General features: G+C 41.8%; 1 protein-coding gene across 1 annotated transcript in view; it reads left to right on the top strand.

Moving 5' to 3' along the window:
- The window catches only part of RFX4 (regulatory factor X4), a 131,638-nt gene that overhangs the window by 14,524 nt on the left and 90,513 nt on the right, over positions 1–26,601 (top strand). Inside the window, exon 3 of the mRNA XM_063075663.1 lies at positions 15,632–15,692. Within this exon, the coding sequence (XP_062931733.1) occupies positions 15,632–15,692 (61 nt within the window). The remainder of the gene's footprint in view (positions 1–15,631; positions 15,693–26,601) is intronic.

Raw genomic sequence — 26,601 nt, 5'->3', positions numbered from 1 at the left:
CTTACTATATTTACTATTAAGGGTTTTTTCTATATAGCTTTTAAAAAAAAATCCAGTCTGATATTTTTTGCCTTTAATTGGAGCATTTAGAGCATTTAAAATTAATGTCATTACTGGCATTGTTGGGTTTAAATCAACAAAGTTACTATTTATTTTTGATTTGTCCCATCTGTCTTTATTCCTTTATTCCTCCTTTTCTTAAGATTTTTGGGGACGGATTTTTAATGGAGTCTTTAAAAAAATGTTCGATGTTTTCCTCCACTAGTTTTCCCATTATCCATTGTTTCAGTGTGGCAATCTTAGGGATTACAACATGCATTCTTCTCTCATTATGTCTGCCCCACGTTACTCCTTCCCCCTTCAAGCACGGTGCAAGAGCACTGTCACAGTTTAACCCAAGTTACCTCTTTCCCACCCTCTGAGCTCTTGCTTTAATGTATTTTACTGCTACATATGTTATATACCCCACAAGACATTATTATTATTGCTTTAAACAGTCAATGTTTATTTATATTTATCCATATATTTACCCTTCCCATGGTTCTTTATTCCTGTTAGCAATTCTGTGCTTCCATGTGGGATCATTTTTACTTTAACTTGAAGAAATTCCTTTCATATTTCTTGTAGTGTAGCGCAGTGTAGTGTAGATCATGAAAAGCATCTTATTTTTGAAGGATATGTTTGCTGGATATAAAATTTTAGGTTAGTGAGGGTATTGGAGTTGTCTTTTCCTTTCAACACTTTAAAGTTGTCATTACATTGTCTTCTGGCTCCTAAAAATGTCTGTTAAATCAGACTTATTTTCACTCCTTTGAATGTGATGTCTTTTTGTCTCTGGCTGCTTTTAAGATTTTTTTTCTCTGTCTTTGGTTTTCAGTAGCTCTACTATGCATATATAGGCATGGTTTTCTTGTATGTATTCTTCTTGGGATCACTGAGCTTCTTGAATCTGTGGGTTGTTTTTCATCAGATTTGTAGAATTATTGGCCATTGTCTCTTCAAATATTTTTCTGTCTCACTTTCCTTCTCATCTCCTTCTGGAACTCCAGTTACATGACCACTAGACCTTTTGACTGTACTTCATATATTTCTTATGTTTTGATGTAGTTTGTCCATTTTTCTCCCTTTGTATATCAGCGTTTTTTCAATTGACTTGCCTTTCAGTTCTCAATTCCCATTTTCTAGCATGTCCAGTCTGCTATTAAGCCATCCAAGTGATCATAATTTCAGGTGTCACATTATTCTATGGTAAGTGGTCCATTTGAATTTTTCTTCATAGTTTCCAAATCTCAGTTGATATTCTCCAGTTTTTCATGTTTTGTCCATCATTCACTGTGTTTTGACCATCTTTTTCTCTATCTCCTTGAATATATTAACAATAGTTATCTTAACATTCTTTCAGATAACTTTAATATGCGAATCATCTCTGAATCTATTTTTATTATCTAGATTTTTTTTTTTTTTTTTTTTTTGGGATTTTAGTTTTTGGGTCCTGTTTTTCAGTAATGCCTAATAGTTTTTGATCCAGTGCTGGACATTGGGTGCGCAAAGTTGAAAAGACTTTGTGTGAATGATGTTCACTTTCTCTAATGAGCGTTAAGCCTTGTTGTAGCAGGCAAATAGAGAACGAGCAGATCTCCTTGATCTCGTCCAGGCAGTTTTGTCCATACTACTGGAGTGTGCTCTTTACTCCTAGGGCATGGCCTTTCTGGGTCCACAACTGAAAGCCCTGGGTGTTTACCAAATTCTCTCTTGACTCAGCTTGAACTCCAACCTTAACTAACCAATGATTGGAGAGAACTGGAAGTCTGATTATCAACAACTTTTAGACAAGGAGATATATTAGCACCACGCTCTAACCAACTGAGCTAACCGGCCGGCTGACTAGACAAGGAGATATAGACCTGGAGAGGGAAAGTGGCTTTTTAAGATTGCACACGAAGTCAAAGCTGGTGCTAGATCTAGAATATGAGCAATCTGACTCCTGCCTGGATAAAAAAATAAAAGTTTCAGTTCACATGTTTTGTTTATTTTCAGAACACAAAGATTACATTTTTAAAAATGTCCCCTGAGTATAAAAGTTATATGTGCATATATTTGAAAAAATGTATATTAGAAAAGAAAATAATTGCCTCTAATTCCACTATTTAGAGATAACCACTCTTGATGTTTTTGTATGTTTCCTTCCAGTCTTTTTCTCTAAGAATATACTGTTAAACAAAATTTTATGCATGTATATGCAGTCATGCATCACAATGATGGGGATATGTTTTGGGAAATGTTTTGTTAGGCAATTTCATCACTGTGGGAACATCTTAGAGTGCACTTACACAAACCTAGATGGTATAGCCTACTGCACACCTAGGCTATATGGTATAGTCCATGGCTCCTAGCCAGCACCACCACAAACATGTGGGTAGTGCATCGTGCTATGATGTCACCATGGCTATGACATCGCTAGGTGATATGCGATGTGCCATTGACTGAACCATCGTTATGTGGCACACAATTTTATTTACAGTAATATGTATATATGGCTATCATTTATTAAGCAATAAGAAGTGCTTTAATTTCATGTTCTTATTCAGTTCTTGCAATACTAGGCTGTAGCTTATTATTTTGAGCTTTAGTTTACACATGTAGAAACTGAAGCTCAAAGGGGTTAAGAAACCTGCCCAAAGTCATGTAGCTGGTAGGTGGTAGAGCTGGGACCTGGGCTCAGTTTTGTATATCTGCCCTTGAACTTTAGTCTTTTAGTCTTTGCACTATTCTGCCTCTCACAAAGTAGTGAACCCTCATGTTTCAAAGACTTGTCATTGAAGATTTTATAATTTGTCTGTAGGAACACCAAGAGTAGAGCTAAGATGCTCATCATCCCCTCTTCGTGGCTGATCTGGTGTGTCAATATTTGTGCCTTGTCATCTCTTTTATTAGACTGAAAACCCCATGAAGGCAGGAATGTTGTGTGGTTCACTCTTGTAGCACCAGTGCTTGGCAAAGGAAAGGGGTGAAGTTTTAAAAATTAATTAAGATGGAAGAAAATCTCAGATTTAGTATGCTAAAAATGCTTTGAATTGCAAGAGACAGTGGATTGACAGTGGTTTAAATGATGTAGATATTTATTATCTTATTTAACCTAAGATGGGAGGTAGAAGGTTCCAGATTGTATTCAATAGCTCAACATCACCAAGGATGCAGGCTCTGTATGTCTTTCTGCTGACTCCCCTAAGTTGTTGGTGTTTTGTCCTCGTGTTCATACCTCATAATTAGATTATGAGATTGCTGCTGCAGGTCCAGGCATCAAGTCCACATTCAAGACAGGAAAATGGAGCAAGTGGAGGCAATACTTAGCTTCCTTCTTGTGTGTCTCCCTTTTATCAGGAACAACAAAATCTTTCCAGGAAGCTCCCATCAGACTTATTTTACTTGGTTTGTTTTTGTCCAGAACTCTGTCATTTGTACCTGAATGGGAGGATGAGATAGTGAATATTTGTCAAAAGAGTAAGATTATGATGATTGGACCATCCATAGGCCAAATCCAGCCTGTGGCCTGTTTTTGCACATCCCATGACCTAAGAATTCCCACCCCACCCCATCCATTTTTAAAGAGTAGAGTTGGGGAAAAAAAGAAAAAAGAAAAAGAATAGACCATCTGTGGCCTGCAACGCCTAAAATATTTACTATCTAGCCCCTTTTCAGAAAAAGTTTGCCATCTCCTGGCTTAGAAAATCATGGTTTGTCTCTGAAGCTGTCACATTACTACCTTGAATAAAACTAGAGCTTGATTATTAAGCAGGAAAATGAAGGACTGGCTATTAGGTGGCCAATGGGTCTGCCATAGAGAGCACATCTAGACCAGGCAAGCGGGTAAAAATGCCTTCCCAGGGTGATGTGAGAAGGGTCAAAGTTCCACCTGCTAAAATACTTCTTCCACTGGCATGAGCCAGAACTAGGCATTAGCACCAGGAGCTCCTGGTTAAAATAAAAATGTGTTGCTTGAGAAAAAAAAAAAATGTGTTGCTTCGAATAGGAGAATAATCAGTTTATTAGCTTAGAACCAAAGATGTTTCAGATAAGGAAACTTGAGGCTCAGGGAAGGGAAGTGGTTTGCCCAAGATCAGACTCTAGTTAGTGGCAGAATCAGGACTGTTACCCAGATCTTCTGATTTCTGTTTAATGTTCTTTTTGTTATGTCCCTTTTAGCAACCCAGAAAAAATTGATTAGTTGATTAGCTACGGACTCAGTGAGCATGAGGAAATGGGATATGGGACTAATATGTTTTGATGAAATGCAGTGGGGAAGAAAACCCTGGACCATCAGAGTCAAGTCCTAAATGCCTGATGGGTGAAGAACTGACCAACAGTGAATGAGTTATTTACCATAATTCAGGTCTCATAAGTTCTCACTTCCAACCTTAATGAATTGCATTTTCTCCCGGGGAAGATGTCAGGAGAGACTCATGCTTCTGATGGCATACTCACCAATAAATAGTAGGACTATGATTGTCAAAGCATTACAAAGCCCAGGACTGGTTGGAGTATCATATCCAGAGAAGAAAGTCCAGCAGTGTGTATTGAACGGAATTGTACAGGTAGAATAGAAATTCCTGCAGAAGTTGGGCCCAGAAGATTACCTGAATATGTACTATTTGCAAGACTCTATGGAAAAACCAGAGTTATATAAGAAAGGAAAGAGCAGGGAGCCAAAACTAAAATAAATTCAGCATCAGGCAGTGTGCTAGGCATAATTACCACCATTATTTCTTTTAATCCTCTGGAAGGAAGGTATTTTTTTATCCCCATTTTACAAATGAGGAAACTGAGATTCAGAGGTTATGTGACTTATTCAGTGTCATAGCAAGTAAGTGGTAGAGTTAAGACTCAAACTTAGAGCTGTCTGATTTTACAGCTGGCTCTTTCTACTACATAAATGTCTCTTCTGTAGATCCTTGCTGTCAAGGAATTTTCGATCTAGAAGGGAAGTTAAGGCACACACTTGAATATTAATACAAGACCATATGTGATCAATTTTATTCAAATGATGCATGGTGTTCTTAAGACCTTGCCAGACCAAGTGTGGTCCTAGACTCCAGCATAGACTTCCCTGGAAACTTGTTAGAAATGCAGAATCTCGGGCCCACCCAAGACCCACTAAAACATGCTCTACGTTTTAACAAGAATTTCAGGTGATTTATAATCATGCATGTCTAAGTTTGGAAGAGGTCACAAGGTTGGAAGGTGACTGGGGAAGCCATCTTGGAGGAGGCAGCATTTGCACTGGGCCTTAAAGGATCCATGTGGTTCCTGCAGATGGTTAAGGGCTGGGAGGTAGAAAGCCAGAGACAGGTTTCGAGCTTGGAGAGTTTTCCAGATGAGCTTGATCAGAGATGTTGCAGAATTACAGGAAACAAACAGGGCAGGGAACATGAGTTTGGGCCATATAGTTGAGGGACTTGAATTCCAAACAAGGGGTTTAGAAACTTGGCTAAGGTGCCACTAACAGAGATGACCGGAGGAGGGATGAATCAAGGTGGTGTTTTCAGAAGGTTAATGTGGAGGTTCTATGCAGGTGGATTAGAGCCAGGAGAATAATTTGGGGGCTTTCAGCTAGTTCAGGTTTGATGACGGGGCTACAGAATATGCTGGTGTTAGGGGGATGGAGGAAATTGGAGGGATTCGGATAATAGGATGGGTCCAAAGAGCAGCAACCCAGTGGAATTCTTTGGGACTCCTGTTTCCCTTTTTGGGAATCAGAACAAGTCAAATGTAACCCAGAGGTGCCCAAGTCTTCTAGCTTTCAGTTCACCCTTTCCTTCATATCTAAATCAGATGACTCCCGCCTTCATCCTATATTCTAGGTGGGAGCCCAGAGCCTTCCCTTTCTCTCCAAGTTATCAGACTCTGCGTGCATTTATGCGTGCAGGTGTGCATGCATGCGTGCGTGCATGCGTGTGCGCGTGCATGTGTGGTGCGTGCGTGTGTGTGTGTGTGTGTGTGTGTGTGTGTGTGCTGTGGATGTCGGGGCTGGGGCTTCTGTTGCTCCTGAGGCAGTGCACACTGTGTGCTCTTCTCTCTGCCATTCTCCTGTCTCAGCATTTTGCCTCACTCTGAATGTATTCTTCTGCCTTTCCCCACCCAACCCTTCCCCAGCTCAGCATGGCTGTTACTGACTGTTGGGGGGTGACAGAGAATGTTTATGGCATAGGGAAGGGAAGAGTTTGCATTCGATGTCATGATGTCACAGGAGACCTGGGGTCATCATTATCATATTAAGATGTCATCACATTTCAGGATATAAGTGAAAGTTACATTTCTTTCTCACTCCACCCCGCTCGTTCAGCATGTCTTAGTGTATTATCCAGTTTGGGGTTTTGTCACTTCATAAAAGGGATTCCAGAGAAGAGGAAATGTCGTTAAATATTATTTGAAATTCTTTACAAAAAAAGACAAAAGGAACGTTCAGCCTTCGGCACTGTGGAGAAGAGAAGGCTGCAGTTTTCTCCCAGGAGAAGTTCCGGGTGGCCAGGAGCTTCGTATTTCCACCGAGGTGTGGGCACAAGTTCCCACCAGAGCAGAAAGGCATCCAGGCAGCTCCTAAGGCTAGGGCAATGACTCCACGTCCAGGACAGAGTTCTACAGGAGAGTCCTCCTAGGGTGCTTTCAAAGAATTGGATTGCCCCATGGAGGTCTGCTGCAGTTTTAGTCCTGGCTGCTGAGGTTATGATTTAAGACAATCTCCTTGGTTTCTCCCCTTCCTCGCCTCCATATGCACTCTGTCACCAATTCGGTCCCCTCCTCTCCAGCGGACTTTTCCCCACTCCTCCAGGGGAGAATGACGTACTCCTTCCTCTGTGCCTCTGCATGCTCCACGGGGCTGAAACTCCCTGAGGGGAAGGGACCGTCTCTGACTGGGTGCTCAGCAAGTGTTCATTAAATATATGGATATTAGGAAACCTAAATAGACTATAAAGCTGTACTAGATTATGAGTACTTCTAATTTGCTTTCAGTCTTTGGCACTGCAGGAGCACTTAGTCATTTGAGTAGAGTCTTCCTTTAGATGCCTCCTCCCCAGTAGAGGCTTGTAATTTGTTCACATTTAATTAGCATACTTTTGAATAGATAATACATTCATATGGTTCAAAAATAAAAATGCTGTAGAAGATACTCATTGAGGAGTCTTGGTCCCACCCTTATCTTCCCACCCCAACCCTCCAGTATAGTTTCCTAGTGATAAGCACTTTTATCCATTTATTATGTATTCCTCCAGTATTTCCTATTTGTTCTTTTTTTTTGCCACTTTCTTACACAAAAAAGTGGCGTACTATATGCATTGTGTTGTGACTTGCTTCTTTCACTTAGTAATAAACCTGGATCGTTTGTATCAGTAAGAACATAGAGAGCATCCTTATTCTTTTTTGGTTTTAATCATTTTGGTTTTTTTTTTTTTTACGGTTGCATAATATTCCATTATAAGGATGCATCATAATGTAGTTAACCAGACGAACACCTGGGCTGTTTCCAAACTTTTGCTGTTACAGACAAGCTGTAACCATTAACCTTGTACACACATCATCTTGTATGTGTCCAGGTATAGCTGTGGGATCAGCTCCCAGACATGGGACTGACTGCTGGATAAAGGGCATGTGGGACTGCAGTAGATTCTGCCAAATGACCTTCCATATTTGGGACACACCATTTTGCACTCCCCCCATGAGGTAGGAGGTCGCCTGTTTCCCACAGCTTCACAGCAGAGTTGTGCGGTCACAGTTTGGATTTTTGCCAATCTAAGTGAAAAATGTATCTTAGTGGAATTTCTGTTTTCATTGATTGAGACTGATCATTTTTTCATCTTTAAGGAGCATTTGTATTTTTTCCATCAACTGTGAGTCATGTGCTTGCTTATTTTTTCTCTTGGTTCCTGGTCTTTTTCCTCCTGGTTTTATGGGAGCTCTTTTCTGTGGTGGGCACGTGAGACCCTTGTCTGCGGTATGATTGCAATTTTCCCAAGCAGGTCATTATCTTTGTACTTATGGGATGTTTTCTCTCCTCCCATAAAAGATTTGGATTTTTTATGTAGTGAAATCTATCAATCTTTTCTTTCATGCCTTTTGGGTTTTGTATCAAAGTTAGACAGGCCCTTTCCTACTCCGCAGTTATGAAGGAATTCACCCAGAGGAGGAGAAAGGAAGCAGGTGTGGGCCCCTCGGAGCAATGCTGCCAACATCACAGTTTTGTTTGGGACTTAGCCCTGTTCCCACGGGGAGAGGGTTTGCTGCCAGCGGCTGATGCCCACTGCCAAAGGCCTGGGAGCCAGGCACCCCGATCATCAGCTGGTGTTCCTTACAGGGATGGGAAGGGGGTGGATAAGGGGAAATAAAACATTTGGCAGCCCCATGTTCCCAACAGGTGAGGTCTGGCCAGGTGCAGCCAGGTCAGGATAATGAGAGGAAATAGAATTAAAACTTTGAAGTGAAACCTGAGACTCACATAAACTTGAACCTTTCCTGGGATTTGAAAAGAAGTAATTAATTTAGAAATGTTCTTCCTCATTATTAAACTCTGTCACACTGGCTCCAGGCAGGAAATATTCTAGAATAGGTTCCCAAATATTGTGAATTGAAGCAGCATAGAGGCAGAAAGGAAATGATTAGGCAGATACTATGTTCCCAAAAGTCAGTCCAGTACTATAGGTCTGAAGAGAGAGTGAGGCTCATGTATGTTTGGGATTGGGGAGATTTTGACGTCAAGTAGACTGGGTACTTGTCTTTACCCCACCACTAACTGTGTGAGCTTGGACAAAGTGCTTCATTTCTCTGAGCCTCAGTTTCTTTCTCTGTAAAAGGGGATAATATTAATAATTAGGCCTAACATTGATAAAGCACTAAGTACACCACAGGTGCTATATTTGATGTTTCACATGCATTACATTGTGCACGTGCTAGGGCAGCTGTGAAAACTAAATGCAGTAACATGAAGCACTTTGCACAGTGCCTGGAACATTATAAGTCCTAGATAAACTTCCTAGTAGTATTACTATTTTGTATGCTTACTGAAATCAGGTTGGAAGGCTCAGCATTTAATTATGGTATTACTTTAGACATTCATTCATTCATTCCACAAGTACTTCCTGAGCCCCTGCCATGTGTGGGTGCTGGAGGCACAAGGGCGTGCAAGGTCTGTGCCCTGCAGAGCATACACATTAGCAAGGCAGACACATTGGTCAGTGCTATAGACTGAATGTTTGTGTTGGCCAAAAATTCCTATGCTGAAACATAAACCCCAAAGTCATGGTTTTTGGAGGTGGGGACTTTGGGCAGTAATAGGTCATGAGGGTGAAGCCCTCATGAATGGGATGAGTGCCATTGTAAAACAGACTCTAGAGAGTTCCCTCACCCCTTCTGCCACATGAGGACGCAGTGAGAAGATGCTGTCTATGAACCAGGCCTTCTCCAGACACAGAATCTGCCAGCACCCTGATTTTGGACTTCCCAGTCTCTAGAACTGTGAGAAATAAATTTCTGTTGTTTATAAACCACCCAGTCCATGGCGTTTTTGTAATAGCAGCTTGAACAGACTAAAACAATCAGCAAGCAGTGACTACAGCCTGTGATGAGGGCTTTGCTAGAGGGCAGCCAGGGTGCTATGGGAGCACAGAGAGAACAACCCTGATGCAGATGCAGGGCTTCCCTGTCTTTGTGGGCAGGATAGGGATTCAAATTCATGGCCCCTCTGGAGGAGTGGAGACTATTACAGTAATAGGGAACACTCATAGAGCATGCACCTTGTACCAGAAGAGGTTCAATTAATTCCCACAATAACACTATGTGCATGGAACTATTATTATCTCTATTTTACTCATAAGAAAACTAAGAAACCAAAAGGTCATTCAAGGTCACACAGTTAGTAAATAGTAGAGCCAAGATTTGAGCCTGGAAATTTGGATCCAGGGTTTATAAAGGGAGATAGGTGCAGAGATGGGAGTCGAGTTGCTCACCACTGGGAATTGGACGGAGATCCCTACGGTTTGTCAGAACCCATAACTGCAAAGTGGGAGTAGAACAGCGTGGCAAGAAGACCAGGCACTGGGCAGCATCTTGGCAGGAGGTTTTTGAAACAGACTGGTGCTCTCAGGCTTTGGCAGGGCCAGCTGGGTGGTCATTGGAGGTGGATGGCTCAGTGTGTGCTGCGAATGGCTCCAGGAATCTGGCTGGCCTGAAATGACACTTTACAGGATGAATCTTGTTTGGTTTGAGGCATTTCTGCCTGTTAAATGAAAAGACACTTGGCAGGACCAATTCCTAAAGTCTCTATCAACTATGGCTGTTTCCATCTACCTCCTGTAAAACATGCCCTCCTGCCCTCTTCTCCTAGATGGCTCCTGCTCCTCCTTCAGATCCCAAGGCCAGACTCACATCCCACATTTGGTGCTGCTTTAGCATCTTGGGCCTGCCCTTCCCAGCGCTTGCCTAGGACTCACATTTTATTTGCTGATAATTTGACTCTGAGCTCAAGAGAGCAGAGACGGTGTCTGTTTTGTCTCACTCTTTAGCATCTGGCATAGGGCTATGATGTAGCAGACAATAAATATTTGATGAATGAGTGAATAAGTAACCAGCATTTCTGGAGAATTAGAATTGAGAGCCATCAAATGGGAGGGTCAGGCCTGGTTGTGACATACAACCCTCTTTGGGGGAAAGAGGCTGGGCATTCAGACCCTGAGCACAAAGTCACTAGTGATCCGAGGAAAGGAGCCAACAGAAGTAGAAGGCACCTGCTTGATGGCTGAAGTGTAGGGGTAGTTGACAACCGGCTTTGGGGTAGACCAGTTGTCTTCTAAATACTATTAGTAGTCACTGTATTGCCAAGTGAGTCTCTGTCTCCCATCACCAGCTGCCAGTTATCCAACCTCACCAGAGTTCGTTTTCCTTATTTATCAAACAGGGATATAAAACTTCTTCATAGCAATACTGGGAGGGATAAAACAAGGTAGCACATAAAAAGTGATGCGTAGAGCCTGGCATAAGTACTGGGCCAATCAAAGCTATTGTTATTATTGCACTCTGTTAAAAATGTTTTTAGTTTTAATATATCATATTTAATCCTCAAAACATCCTTGTGATATAAGACATGCTTGTCATTTTTTAGAGAAAGGCCCTCAGGCTTGGATGAGTCAAGTTACTGCTCAAAGTCCCTCTCTCTCGTGTCCTCCTCTCAGAGTCTGACCTGTCCTTTTGAATATGAATGGGGCAGGTCACAAACCAGGATGTGCTGTATGGCCCTTGCATGTCTTAAGTTAGGTGTGTGTGTACTTGTGTGTGAAAGAGAGAACACTGAAAAAAGACTAACAATCAATGGGATAAAAAGTTAACAGTAGTTCCCTCTTGGATTTTGAGATTTATATTTTCTCTATATTTTCCAAATTAAAAAAAAAAATGAACATGTATTACTTTTGCAAACAGAAAACAATGTTATTTTAAAAGACCCTCACCATCCCTTCAAGGCACAGCTCAAATGCCACTTCTTATAAGGACCTGTGATGTCCCCTGGTGTGTGTTTGCCTTGCAGGGTCCTTGGCGATGTGGTTGTCTTTGCCCCCGTAAATCTTCCTGAGCAGAGAGGAGGTCTCCCTCGCCTGCTTCCAGCAGTAGATCCCAGAGGTGCAGAATTGCTGCAAAGGCCTCCTGGCCAGCCACCAGCTCGCTGCCGCTGATGCTTTCAAGCTCTTACCCTCTGTTAAGCTCATTTCACTTAATCCTCCCAACAGCCGTCATGGCAGGCATTATAATTATCCTCAGTTTAGAGACAAGAAACTGTCTTAAAGCTTAAGCTGGATAACTAGGTGGTTCAACAGCACCTCTTCAGCTCACCTCGTTCCACTCTGCCACGCCCAATAAGAGCCTGTGCCGCAACCACCTTGCTTCTGGGAAGGTGACGTGATCTTTCAGGTCCCCCTGTCTTTTTGTCTGTCCTCGCCTTCTCCATCCTATCCCTGGCTTCTGCCCCACCTTCCTGCCATCTGGTCCCCACCTCTGGCTCACCCACTTCTTTCAGGAAGTCTTCTCCAGCAGGCCCTGCTTTTACACACAGCCCAGGTGTGGACTCCGCTTTGCCTGTGTGTATCTCAGCAGTTATCTCTTCTTACTGGTCTTGGCCTCTCTCTCCACTGTTGGTGTCTGTCTTTCCCCAACCAAACTCAAGGGCCACAGTTTAATTTCTCTATCTGCAATGTCTAGCTGGCACAAATTAGTTATTCAATAAATAGTGGTTGAACTAATTAATATGATCTTTATAACAGACCTGTAAGATGACCTTTTCACAAATAAAGAAAAACGAAGCCCAAGTGAGTCGAGTGGTTTGCTCAGTCATGTCCAGCAAGACTCGGGATTGATACTAGTATCCAAGTATTTGGGCATTTTGTCCAGATGACCAAAATGCTGAAATTTAAAGAAGCAGGAAAAAAAAGAAAAGAAAAAGAAAAACAGCCAGCTTAAAGGGAACAAATATGCGAATCATGTGCCAGCATAAGCTAGGTGGAGGTATATTTAGGTTGTTTATATACTTTTCCTTGTTTAAAAAAGTACAGTCGATCGTGTTTTTACATAGCCTTTTCTTGCTTTTCAATTATTTGCTTGGTATAGTTTCTAGAAGTTGAGTTGTGAGCCAAGCAAGTGAACGTTTTAGATGGCTCTCAGTATTATTGCCAAATTCTTACCCAAAACACTATCACAATCAACACTACCTTCAGGGAACTATGAGAATGTTCATTTTGCCATGTATACACCAGTGCTGGGAATTGCAATTATTTAAAATTTGTTTCACTCTCAGAAATGCAAGGAATACCTTGTTATTTGTTTCCTTTTTATTTCTGTGCGTGCAGCAGACATTGAGTGTTGTCCTGTGCGTTTATTTACCTACCTTCTTGTGAGATGCACACCTTCATGCTCTTCATTATGCTGTTCTTTTTTTAAGATTGTAGATGGTAGACCTAACTACTTAAGTACTAAGTGTAAGGCATTGTGCTAGGCCCTGGCAGGAGGTGACACAAAGGTGACTAAGATACCATTCCTGCCTTCTCAGTAAGCTCACGCTCAAGTAGAAGAGATGGATATGTACAGAAGTGCAGTCCAGGTGGCTAAACTGTTCAATCGGGAGAGGAGTAATGAGTCGTGGAAGAACGGAGTTAGGACCAATGATTCCTGACTTGGAGAGTTTGGGGGAGCACTTCAAAGAGGTGGTGTCATGTATTCAAGGCTTCAAAGGATGAGAAACATTAATTTAGAAGGAACTCCAGGTTGACAAAGCAGCCTGAACAGGTGTTGAGTCCATGACACGTTTTTGACACTTGGTCCCTGAGAACATTTAGTGTTAGTGTCTGTATCAGTTAGGATGGTCTCGGTGGCAGGGAAGAGAATGCCCAACAAAAAGAGGTTTATTAACGGAGGAAACTGTATTGTCTCACACAACAGAGAGGCCCCATTTTTAGGGTTGATTAATCAGAGGCACAATGTGACATTCCAAGCCCCCAGTCTTCCCTGTTTTCCTTTCTGCCTTCCTCACTGCTAACTTTGTCCCCAGACTGCTCCCTTCCCAGTCACAAGCTTGATGCCTTGCTCCCATTACTGTGTCCTCTTACAGCCACATTCATGAGTAGGACAGGCTAGGATCTCTCACCTGTTCCTTCCCAGAAGCACCCAGTGGGCTGCTTCTCAAGTGTGATAGGCCAACATCGTGTCACATGCCCCAGCTAATCCAATCAGTGGCCAGTTGACAAGATTAATTACCATGATTGATTTAAATATATCAACATTCACTCACCTCTCTAGGATTTGAGAGGGGATCACCCTCCCTGAACACATGGTCCCCTCTAAATGGGGGTTCTATTAATAAGGAAGAACGTGAGTGTGTGTGATTATAGATTAAGCAACAACAGTATCTGCCACAGTGTTTATGAGCAGACATTTTAATCAAAATTATACCAATATTAATAAGTTTTCATCAAGAAAATGTTCTCTGGACTCAACTTTATAGAGCTAATTTAATCTTAGGAAAATTTTTCTATATTGTATATGCCATTTTCATTTTCTTCAATTTTCATTTTGTTTTACTTAAACTATTTCCATGAGTACCAATTCTTTTTCATATAAATTTTATCCACCTATAAATTTTATTGATCTTTTTTATATATCCATATTAAATTTTGTTGGTTATATTTGTAGGTTTTTGCATTATTAATTTTCTTTTGAAATTGTTATTTGTACCAATTACCTTGGGTCAAATTTTATGAATCAAGCAATTTTATTTTATGTTAACTATTTCTATCAGTAATCTTCATTAAGAATTGGATAAGAGGCTAATTATATGTATTTCTCTGTTAATCCATGATAAAATTGTGAGTAATTCTTCTTAGGTATTCAAAAATTAATCTGTCGTTCAGATTATATTGCAGGGGTCAGCAAAGTAGGGCCCCATGGGCCAAACCTGGCCTGATGCCGGTTTTTGTAGAGCTGCAAGCTACAAACAGCTTTTACAGATGAACTTTTGCAATCTATTTGATGATAGAGACACTAACTTTGAATCCCAAGTAAGAGAAATGTTACCCCCCCAAATAATTTAATTCTTCTTATTAATAGATCTATATTACAAAAATTATATTCACTTATTATTAATTTCCTTTTTAATTTTGTCAAAAATTTTGTGGAAATTTTTTTCTCTCGTCACATAAATTGTACATAATATTCTCGATTTTGTCTGTTGGCCCACAAACCCTAAAATATTTGCTAGCTTGCCCTTTCCAGAAAAAGTTTGCTGACCCCTGCTCTATTGTATTGCTAACCTGATTCTTCTGAACACTTGCAAGCACTCTCCCTACCGTATACTAACTGTCTGCTCCATTGGGGTTGCAAAGAGCAATTGGTGAGCATCTTAGTCTGTTCAGGCGCTGTAACAAAATTCCATAAACTGGGTTGGTTATAAACAACAGAAATTTATTTCTCATAATCCTGGAGGCTGGGAAGTCCAAGATCAAGGCACCAGCAGATTCAGTGTCTGGTGAGGACACACTTCCTGGTTCATAGATGGCTGTCTTCTTGCTGTGTCCTCACATGGTAGAAGGGCTGAGGAAGTTCTCTGGAGTCTCTTTTACAAGGGCACTAATCCCATTCACGAGAGCTCCACCCTAATGACTTCATCTCCTCCTAAAACCTCCAAACACCATCACCTTGGGATTAGGTTCAACACATGAATTGGGGGACACAAGCTTTCAGTTCATGGCAGTGAGTGAAGTCAGTATGTTCTTAGGGTCAAAATCGTGGAGTCTGTCCTGCTTTTGTTGTTGGGAAAATAGCAAGTGAGTAATGAAGAAAGATAGCTCTTTAAATTCTTACTGTATCGTGTCAAATAAAAATAAAATTGACATAAGAGTTTTTTTTTATAAAAGTCAGTTTTCCTTTTATTGTGTGTGTGTGTGTTAAAGTATTATAAGTCTAACATGTTTGAAAGGCCAAAATATTGTTTCAAAGCATCAACATTTGAGGGAAACATAATCTTTTGAAACTTGGGAGGGCTGAGAGGACTTTTACTTTTTCCTACTGTTTTCTACTGAAGTTAGCTCCTTTTTCTTTCCTTTGACAGATGAGGAAAAAGAAAATAATAGAGCATCCAAGCCCCACTCCACTCCTGCTACTCTGCAATGGTAAGTTTCCATTTTTAGCACTTCCTCTCTTGAAGGGATGCTCATATCTTCCTGCTGTTGGGATAGGATATCACTTGGATATTTTCACACTGTTGTGATAACTTGATATCCAATAACCCACATGAAATTTATTTAATTTACAGGTGCATGTAAAATGCTCAACTTAGATCTAGTCTGAAGATTTGAATTTTCAAGTTTATTTTATTTTGGGGTAGTTTTTTTCCCATTATCAAAACACTAGCAAGGACTGGATTCCACATAGACGGTATTAATTGATTTTAAAATAATCCATTATTACAATTAATAATGTTGCAGCAAATTATAGAAAGAGTTCTGTTCCCCCTTACCAAAGAGCCGTTAATGAATTAATAATTAACTGCAACTATACTGCAATTATTTTAACATTAATAACATTAACAAGAATAATCTACAAGAATGGCTTTCTCTTTAATATTTGGAATTCCTGGACTTGATGAAATATTTAATGATGTTTAAGTGGTTGTACTCATGTTTGATATTTACAAATTAAAAAAGATTTACTTGGAAATTATGTTGTAGCTTTGAACACCGGAGCTCTCTATGCCTGAGATTCACCCCTCAGAGGATCTTGGCAACTAAAGGCTATTATTCCCATAGCACTGCAGCCCAGCAAACTTGAATGAATTAGGGAACAAAGTGGAGAGAAAGAGAAGTGGGGAGGGGAAAGGAACTCGGATCTATTATGTGCCAGCCTCCATGAGAGGCACTTTGTATACATCCTCATTTCATTCTCACAAGTCTGTGAAGTTGATATTGTTATGCCCATTTTACAGATCAGGAAAATAAAGCTGAGGCAGTTAAATCACTTGCCTGATTATGCACACATTAAGTGGCAGAGGCAGGAACCTGGCTGTGTCTGTTTAACTGCAAAGCCCAAGCTTGGGAAGAAAGGAAGAGAAAAATCTGGAAGGATAGAGAAGAGAGAACAGATCAGAACAGGAAGCAGATGGGTTTAATGAGCAAATCACATTAGATTCTCTATTCTAATCCATCCAGAGGTGAGAGGAAAACATTAGAAGAAAGCATTTGGGACAGTAACTCAGTCTTCCCTAACAAGGGTCTCAACAGTCAGCTTGGTTTGCTGTAAGTGTGGCAAATGTTTTCTGGAGCTCCATTTCCAGCCTTTTGACTTGTTTGCATCATTTGTCCCTTTACTCCTTTTCTCATTGCATTTGTTGCTTTTTGCTTTAAGATTCTACTCTACTTCCCAGATCAAATCTCCCCCTGCACCCTTCCTCAAATATTATGGCCACGCAAATTCCCATAATGCCAGGACATCGAATGAGGCATCAATATAAAAGACTTTGGGAGTGGGATTTTCTAGAAATGCAAGGAATTGACAAACATTCTTACTTTCATAACCTGAACATGTTATACATTTCAGATTTTTAAAAATGTAAGGGACTACAAGAAAATACCCTTGTTCATGTCTATTTTTCTGTGATTCTCTGACATCTGCCTGGCTACAGTGAAGCTGTAAGTGGCACAATCTCAGAAGTCAGATAACTCCCAGTTCTGCCTCATTAGCTGTGAAACCTTGGGCAAGGTCCTTAGAGTCTCTGCACCTCAGTCTACTCACCTGTAAATGGGGATGGCAATAGAATCTAACTCATCGGGTGGTCATGGAGATGAAATGAGGTGTTACATGTGAAGTGCTTGAACAGCATCTGGGGTAGAGTGGGGGCTCAGACAATGCCTCAGCACACCCCTGCCTTCTGAGTCCCACAAGGACATCTCAGAGCAGGGCTATCTCCTTCCTGTGTATGCACAGTACTTAATTCTTTACAAAAATCTATTCTTTGAAATAAAGGGTCACATGATCATTCCAGAACAAATTTCATCCTCTGATTCCCAAGGTCAGACAGTGGAGTATTTTTTATGATACAATTGTTTTCAAAGCCAAATCAGAAAATGTGTATATTTTAGTCTTATTATTATCAAAAGGCATCAAATTCTTCAAAGAACATCAAATTGTCCTCCAATTCCCTTTCTAAGATATGTTTAAGATAGAATTTCAGTCATTAACTAAATCAAGAAGTGTTTACTGAGCACCTACTATTTGCTAGGCCCTGTTCTAGGCTCTGGGAATGCAGCGGTGGATAGTACAGACCAAGGACAGGGGCCGATGAGGGGGAAGAAGCAGGTAATAAATTTTTGAAAAACGAATGATAAATAGTGACAAGTGCCGTGCAGAGAATCAGAAGTGGCTGATAGTGTCTCAGAGGCTATTTCAGTTGAGCAGTAAGGGAAAGCTTCTCCGAGTAGGTGACATTTCAGCAGATAGATATATGACAAGCAGTCCTCATTGACACCATGACAATGTGAACACCTGGGGCAGAGGAACATTCCAGGCAGACAGAACAACTTCTACAAAGGCCCTACTGTTGTAGGTCTGGCTCTCCAGATTGAACACAGGTGTGCTAACAGGTGGCTTATTCAGGCTTGCACCTGGTATCAACACCCCTGGGCATGTGAAGGATCATAGGTGGGTTCCGTGGATCCCAGAGGGAGTTCCGAGGCTGGGATGGTCTTCAGAGATGATCCAAATGGAGGCAGAGTATCCAGGCCTTTTTTTCCCCTTCCCTTGTCCATCATTGGATGTGGGCTGCCCCTAGGGTGGGTTGTAACCTTGGAGAGGCAGCTTGTTCCACGTTCTGCTGAGGACCACTCCCCTAGAGGGACTCAGCCTCAGCCACCAACCTCCCAGCAGTGGGGAACGATGACTCAGTCCTCAGGGGTAACCTGGGCACACACCACAGCGTCCACGACTCCTTCCTGGGACAGGCAGGCTGAGCTTGTTCAAGGAACCGGGAGAAGGTGGCCCACGTGGCTGGAGCGTAGCACACAAGGAGTAGAGTGACACGAGAGGAGGTGGGAGAGGCTGGCAGGGGAGAGCATATAAACAGTAGGAAGAACAAGTAGGACATTTCTCCAAACTTAGATGGGGACAGAGTCATGCTTAAAACTGTGGTGGAGGACATGTGACCGCCTACGTAAAGCTCCACAGGAGTGACTTGTGTTTGTTTGTTTGGAATACAGTGTCAGTATAAAAACTTGGTCTCTCAAAGGAACTGGATGCACCTCCATTCTACAAGGAAGTGATATAATTCACAGTGTGTCCCCTTTCTGCTCTGGCTGCCAGGGAGTCAGAGCCAAATCTGATGCTTACGTACTTTTTCAATCTCTTCTTTCTTTTGTCTAATTCTCTTCTTTTTTCTTTTTATTTTGTTAGTTTTTTTAATCCCCGAATATAAGTAAATTCAATGAGTATTTTTTTAAAAAAATTATTTACACAGTAGTATTTTCTTGTTAAAAATTTAAAAAATGATAGGCGAGGCTAAAGTCCATTCCTCACCATAGCTCTTTTCCTTCTCAAAAGCAACCCTGTTACCCGTGAGATGTGTATGTGCAGGTGTGTGTGCAGGTGTGTGTGTGCGTGTATCTTCACGTACGCATGTATATGAGGATACTTCAAAAAGTTCGTGGTAAAATAGAATTGAAAGATATATGAGTCCTTCCGTGAACTTGCTGAAGTACCCTCGTATATATTTACAGACCCTTGCCTATGCATTTACATGCGTTTGTACTTATAGAAATTTCTGAACTATGGGGGTTTTTTTATTTAGTATTTTCTCCTTTAGAAAAAGCATGCAGAAGTATCACGCTAAAAGTTTTGTTCCACAACCTGTCATACTGTATTGATCCACAACTTGCTTTCTCCCTCAGCGGAATGAAGCTACAGCCATGTAAGTTCATGACGAACAGCCTCGTCTTAACTGCTGGGCAGTATTTCACGTAAGACAACAGCAGGATTCATTTTGCCACTTCCCTCTTGATGGACATTTAGGTGTGTCCAAATCTCATATTTGCCATTACAAACAGGGCCCCAAAGATCATCTTCAGACGTGCTCCCCTGCACACCTGTGGGAGCGTTTCTCTGCATGGGCATCAAGAAGTGGAATTTCTGGGCGCACACTTAAAATTAAATTAACTCTTACAATGTTAATGGGATTGCAAAAATTGCCCACTCAAATGCTTTACCATTTTATATCTTCACGTGCAGTACAAAATACTTTCTTTCAAAAAAAACAGGAACCTAGATCTACAACAAGCATCTCATTTGGAGGCATTTATGTCCTTGATGTTGTCCCGTATCTCGGGTGGCAATGTGCAGCCCCTCCAGACAGAAAGGCGGGCAGGCCCGGGAGAAGACACCAGCGCCGCCCTGCCAGTGTGAGCTCCCTGGGGACGTTTGGCTAGTTTGGGAAGTGGGTCAGGAGCTATTTGCTTCTCCTCCTCCCCCTCCTCGCCACCAGCCCCCTCCCCATGGCCCTGGAGACCAAGCCCGCTCTCCAAACAAATAACACAGCAGCCAAGCAGCCTAAAATAATCAGGGCCACGTGATCTGTAGGCAACTCCCAGCAGAAAACAGGCAAATATTGTCAAGTGCCTTCTGCCAAACACTTTCCAGCATCCTCGGTCACGAGGGTTAGTAAATCCCAACTCGCTGGGGATGGTGAGCGCTGCTGGAATCCTGGCTGCACAATAACCTCTATTCATGCAGAGAATTTGGAAGTGGAAAGGAGCCTGCTCCGCCATCCCAGCCTACTTGCTGCCAGCACTGTCCCCGCCCCCCGCCCTCGCACACCTCCCTTGTCGCCCATCTGGAGCTTCTCGTGCGCCTTCATGATGGGGACATTTTCCTTTTCAGCGATTACAGAAGGAATGAGGCCCTTCCCAAAAGGAAGACAATAGAAGATCAAACTATTACCTTCTCGGGAGGTGGGGGGAAAGGGAGCATTTTCTTTTCTTTTGAAAAAATAAAAATGAGGGTGGTTGATGAGCTGTTAATATTTCAAATTAATATTAAACAAAATAAACTTAGTGTTTCTCTTTAAAATGTTGTGTTCTTGGAAGTCATAGGTAGGAAATTGAACCTGGCACTGTTCCGCAGAGGAAGTACTAAGGTTTTAGACCAGGCCATGGCTCTAGACCAGACTCATTGGATGTAGGCAGTAAAGGACATTTTGCACTCATTTCTGACGTGATTCTTTACTCGACAGTGACATAGCATTACTTGCTTTTCTAATACGAGTTAGGTAACATGGTTCCAAAAAGGGAGATTGAACATTTTCAGCTCTGAAGGTAACCTGAGGGGCTAGATAATGCCACCAGCTGCGACCGTGTCCTGCTGGAAGTCCTCAGCTACAGGTGGAGAAAGGAAGATTAAGCAGGATGACCTGAAAGACATACATTCCTCAGAGAAGGAGACGCTATGTTGTGGAGCTTTCCTAATTTTATTTTTTTAAAGAATTTTGTACCGTAAAAATGGCAAAAACCATATGAGTGGGCAATTTGTAATCCTATTCACATTTTAAGAGTGTGTGCCCAACAATTCTGCTTCTTGATACCAACATGGAGAAACACCCCCACAGGTGTGCAAGGGGCACACATGAAGATGTTCTTTGGGCCCTGTTTGTAATGGCAAAGTGAAGTAGAGATGAGTGGGGACAGGGAATGGACAGAGAGGGAAGATTGAGGGGGTAGCTTATGGTAGGAAATAGTGCCAAATCACCTCAGCTGCTATCCATGACCACCACAGCCCTGGGCTACCAACCCCAGAGTAGGCCCCCACAGAAGCGTTGGTAACAGCCCGGATCCTGTGACACTATGCGTTATACACTGCCTGGCTTTTGCCCAAAACAAAAATGGACTCAAATAACCAAAATCTAAGCAGAGGGCTTCCAGAACCTGGCTAAGTCCAGGTCTTTCTGGAACACCAACTCAGTAGGTTGTAAACCAAATATAGGGTAGGGATTAGATTGCTCTGTGTTCTGGTCTGATTCAGACATTACAATGGCAGAAATAAATCCCTGATTCATGGCGGGTCACCTCCCATGGTAGGAAGGCCACGGAACATGTGTGGGGGTAGAATGTGACAAGATGCGTTTGAGCAGCGCCAAGCAGTCCCGTTGGTTGGAGAGAGGTGAATGTGCAGGGGACTAAGGCGAGGTAAGTCTGGAAAAGTAGTCAAGGGTCGGATAGTGAGGGCCTTGGATGCCAAGGTGAGGAATCTGTGGAAAGGCAAACGGGAGCCATTGAAGGGTTCAGACTCCTGTCTTGCCCTGATGGCTTTGCAAGTGTTTTTTTCACATAGTTTGCAGTCTCAGATCTCTGTGACAATCTCAGTGATAAGCTATTATATTCAGGGAATTTATTTTTTTTTAAGCCTGTTGTCTTTTTGTTTGGAAAAACAGAAGAAAACAGCTTCTGTTCTAAACCTGTGTGCAAGAACTTGAGAAGTGGACACTTTGAACTAACAGCCTATGCGTACATATAAGACATCATAGGTTTAAAATGAGAACTGAGGGGAAAATTATGCTAGGTGCTGAAACATTTAGTCTTCATTGTAAAGTGCTGATACAAAGCTTCCTCCATGCGCCCTAGGAGGCCGCGTGCTGAAACCTCACAAGGAAGTCTTCTTAAAAATGTGTACCTCAGATAATGACTCATGTTAGCCCACAGACAGAGTTCATTATCTCTCCATAATGGGCTATGCTCAATTCAAATATGATCTAGTTGTTAAATAGAAGATAAGAAAATGGAAGAAGTGGGGAATTTTTTTGTGATCATTAAAAAAAAATCCAGGTATAATGGAGCTTTGTTCACCATGTAAGACTAATGATGTCCTCTAAAAGGGGAGGAAAAGGGAAAATTTCATCAGATATGAAGAGAAATAATTAACTGCCTTTCTTTCCACCGTGCCTTGGTTAGGGAAGCGGGCATTCCAATTAGCAACTTTAGTACACACTCGGACCCTCTGGATTTTGTGAGGAGGTTTGGGGAAAGATCTCATGATGTTATTCCCGTAGAAACTCGTCAAGCATCAGAGGTGCCCTGCCACACCATCACATCTGTTCTTTCATAGAGCTTATTAAAATGCTTCATAGTCATAAGCCACCTAGATACTATGAGGCTCAGAAGCTCCCGTAAAAGGAACAAAAAGTGGGTGGAAATGTAGTTATTTAGAAGGCTCTGGCCTTTGACAGGTAACTACTAAATTAGCTCAGCTTGCGTAAACTGTGACTTACACCCATCTGATTCAAATAGTCTGTGGCTTCTATAGGTTCATTTAACGTGATGTATTTTAAGCATGATCTGGTATTATTTTAATCTTGATCTCTTGGCCAGATTTAGTAAGCAAACAAGCCATAAGAAGAGCAAATAGAAACCAAGGCACAGGGGGCTTAAGTAATGAACGAAGGAGCCTGAATTTACCTGGAGTCCACGCTCTATAACACCACATTTGAAAGCACTATTTCTCCCCATAACTTGCCTCTCCTTCTGCATTTCTGATCATCAAGAATGGAGCCCGCATTCATCCATTCAGCCCAGTTGGGAACCTGAGAGCTTACCTTGGTTGCCTCCACCCTTTACATCTGGCAACATGACACCTGCACCCTAAATGTTGTCTCTGTCCCCACAGCCATTACTTCATCGTATGCCCCATCATTTCTTGCCTGAACTCATACAGCAGGCACTGGGTATTCATCCTCTCATTTGATCCTCACAACAACTGTATGAGGTAGGTATTATACTTGTCTTTCAGATTAGGAAACTGAGGCTCAGAGAGTGTAACTCATTTGCCCATGAATTAAAATCATGGTTAAAATACATCACATTAAATGAACCCCTAGGAGCAACAAACTATTTGAATCAGATGGATGTAAGTCACAGTTCACACAGGCTGAGCTAATTAAGCATTATAGCAGCTCCTAACTGGTCCAATTTGTTCATGCATTTATTTAGCAAATACTAATTAATCAGCCACTATGTGCCAGGTTTTGCTAGTCTACCGTCTACCTTGGCCACACACCATAAAGGCATAGGGTGACCTTCCCAAAGAATAAATTGATCGTGCCACTCTCATGCTTTAAAAAACCTAATTGGCTCTCTAATGTTCTAAAAAATCGTATGTAAGGTAAATTCTGAATGGTTTGAAATGTACATTTGTCAAATGTGTCCATTGATTTTTCTGGCCAAAATAAATTTAAGGAAATGATAAGCAAAGATAAGCAAAGAGGGGTACTTTCTTCCTTTCCACAGCTTGTCATGCACCAAGTTCCAACTGCCCAAAGTGTTCATGTGTACGCATTAGACTGGAAAATGTTTGTAATGCAATGGTCTAAGGTGTTGAAGAAATTGCTTAATGGAACTCTCGAAAGTCTAAGATGAAACTTATGAAACTCGGGTGGGTGTTTTTGTTTTTGTTTTTTTTTTAACTTTTTAACTGAATCCATTGCTGGCAAATAGAACACATTAAGCTTTAAATTAATGTTAATTATTGTTGTTATCGATGACATTATTATTATTCCTATAGCAATCCAGAAACACTTAGGTCTTCCTGCCTTGTAGTCTTTATTTTTTCAATCCTCTCTGAGTACCACTCCACTGCTGCCTTCTGAAAATTACATTTTTATAGTATCTCCTCAGCTCTAGGGTTGATAAACTCTTATGCCAAGCTGTATTACTTTGTGTGGCATTTAAAGATTCTCTGCACACACACCCCCTCGTGGTTCTTTCCTTTTAGATACCCCTTCAGAAGCCCCTCTCCCCACCCAGACCAGTGTCTCCATCATCCAAAGCACAGGGTGTGTTTGTCTCTCATCCTTGCTGTTCCTTTTGCCTGGCACCCCCGCCAGCTACCACAGCAGATTGCCACGGAGGTTTGGAGTGAGACACACTCTCCCGTTTACAAGATGCATGACCATGGGCAAACAAGTTACACTCTCTGAGCCTCAGTTTCCTCATCTGCGGGATAGGTATAATACCTGCCTCATATGGTTATTGTGAGGATCAAATGAAATAATGGATACCCAGTGCCTGGCCCCTAATAAGAGCTCAACAAGTGCCAGCTGCTGCTGTTGTTTGTTGTTATGAAATTCCAATCCCAGTTCCTCCACGAAACCTTAATTATCTGTTCTTATTTACACACTAATCTCTGTTTTCCCACCTTCAACTGCACCTATGGCCAGGAGTTTAAAGTACTTAAAATTCATATTTCTTGCTCATAATTCTTCCCAAATAGACTACAAAGTGAACTAGGACATAGATCATGTCTTATTCTAGCACAAGTGCCTACAGGAGCCAGACAAGGAACAGAAAATAGCCTGGGTGTAAGAAACACAGGGAGGAACAAGGACTCTGGCCAACTCCAAGGCACATGTAACTCAGGCCAATTGTCAACATGCGGGAATACAGATCCAGTGTTGCCAGATCTCAGCTTTTGCAAAAGCCAGAAGTCCAGATTCTTCTGTGAATTGTCCTGAATTTTAAAAGCTGGGCCAATACAGTTCAGGCCAAACAAAGCATGTTTGTGACACCCCAGTTGGAGAAAGCTGCCTTATTCAGATGTCCCCTACAAGTTTGGGTTTAAGCTGGTTATTTGGACCTCTGAACTCACTTTTATAGAGAAACAATACTGTGAATGGCAACTTAGGTCCCAGGCTAACCTTGCAGGCTGATTTTTGTTCATACTAAGCCTGAAGTTTAGGACAATGCTAAGAAACCTCTTCTCTATGTGAAACCATTTCCCCACAGACAAACACATTGAAAGTTCCAAATTATGATGTTGAAGACACATGCAATAGACTGTAAGCCCTTTCAGACAATGCCTTTGTTTTGTTCACCACTGTTTTCTTAATGTCCAAAACATTGCCTGGCACTCAGTAAATATGTGTTGAATCAAAGATAACCTGTGTCTTTATCCATCTGTCTACCATTAATCTGTTCATTGTATGCAAACGAGGATCCCACTCACCGTGATATCCCCAGTGCCTGGTGGGTGATACGAGATCAATAACTAGTTCTTGAGTGAGTAAATGACTGAAATAACCTATCCATCAAACATTTATTGAGTACCTATTGTGTGCCAAGGAATATGCTGGATTTCAAGGATGCAGAGGTGACACAGACACCATCCCAGCCTCAAAGAATTTGGTCCGCTAGAAAGAATTGCATACGAGGGTGCTTCAAAAAGTTCCTGGAAAAATAGAATTAAAAGATAATACGAATCTTTACATGAACTTTTTTTTTTTTTTTTTTTTAAAGATGACCGGCAAGGGGATTTTAGCCCTTGGCTTGGTGTTGTCAGCACCACGCTCAGCTGCTGAGCAAACCGGCCATCCCTATATAGGATCCGAACCCGTGGCCTTGGTGTTATCAACACCGCACTCTCCCGAGTGAGCCACAGGCCGGCCCTTTTACATGAACTTTTTGAAGATCCCTTGTACACCATTTCCTGGAACATTTCTGAAAATCGTCAGGAGTTACTCAGTGTTCCCTTTCCCAGAAGAGGGGGTACTGGATGAGATGATCTGGGACTGTGCAGCACCAGGTTTCATCATCTATCCGAGGGTCCCTAGGGTTGCATTCATCCGTGGCATTGGAATGTGGAAGATTGAACTGACTTCCTCTAGGTCACATGATGGAATGAGCTGAACGAGCGCTGCCCTTTCATGCGGGCACCTCGGGAGGCTGTGTCCTCATTCCACCTCACTTACGACAGCACTGGACCACTTCTTTGGCAAGTGCTTCCAAAGAGACTTTGAAGTTGCTTGAGGACATTTATTTCATTGCTTTAGAATCATGCCTCATTTTTGACCCGCCCACCCCTGCAAAAGAAAAGTTTGGGATAAAAGGGTCATTCCAGTCACTTTATCCCCCAATCTTTGTTCCAAATGATTTTGGGTTGTTTCCTAAAATCCAATTCATGATCAAAGGAGAAATAAATGTTCTCTGTTGGTGGGTCTGAGTAGTTGATGCTCCTAGCTCTTACAGCAAGGCCCAAAGAGAAGTTCCCAAATCATCA

Source organism: Cynocephalus volans, chromosome 12, assembly GCF_027409185.1.
Source record: "Cynocephalus volans isolate mCynVol1 chromosome 12, mCynVol1.pri, whole genome shotgun sequence".
Lineage (NCBI taxonomy): Eukaryota > Metazoa > Chordata > Mammalia > Dermoptera > Cynocephalidae > Cynocephalus > Cynocephalus volans.
This window is presented reverse-complemented; position numbering and strand designations above follow the sequence as displayed.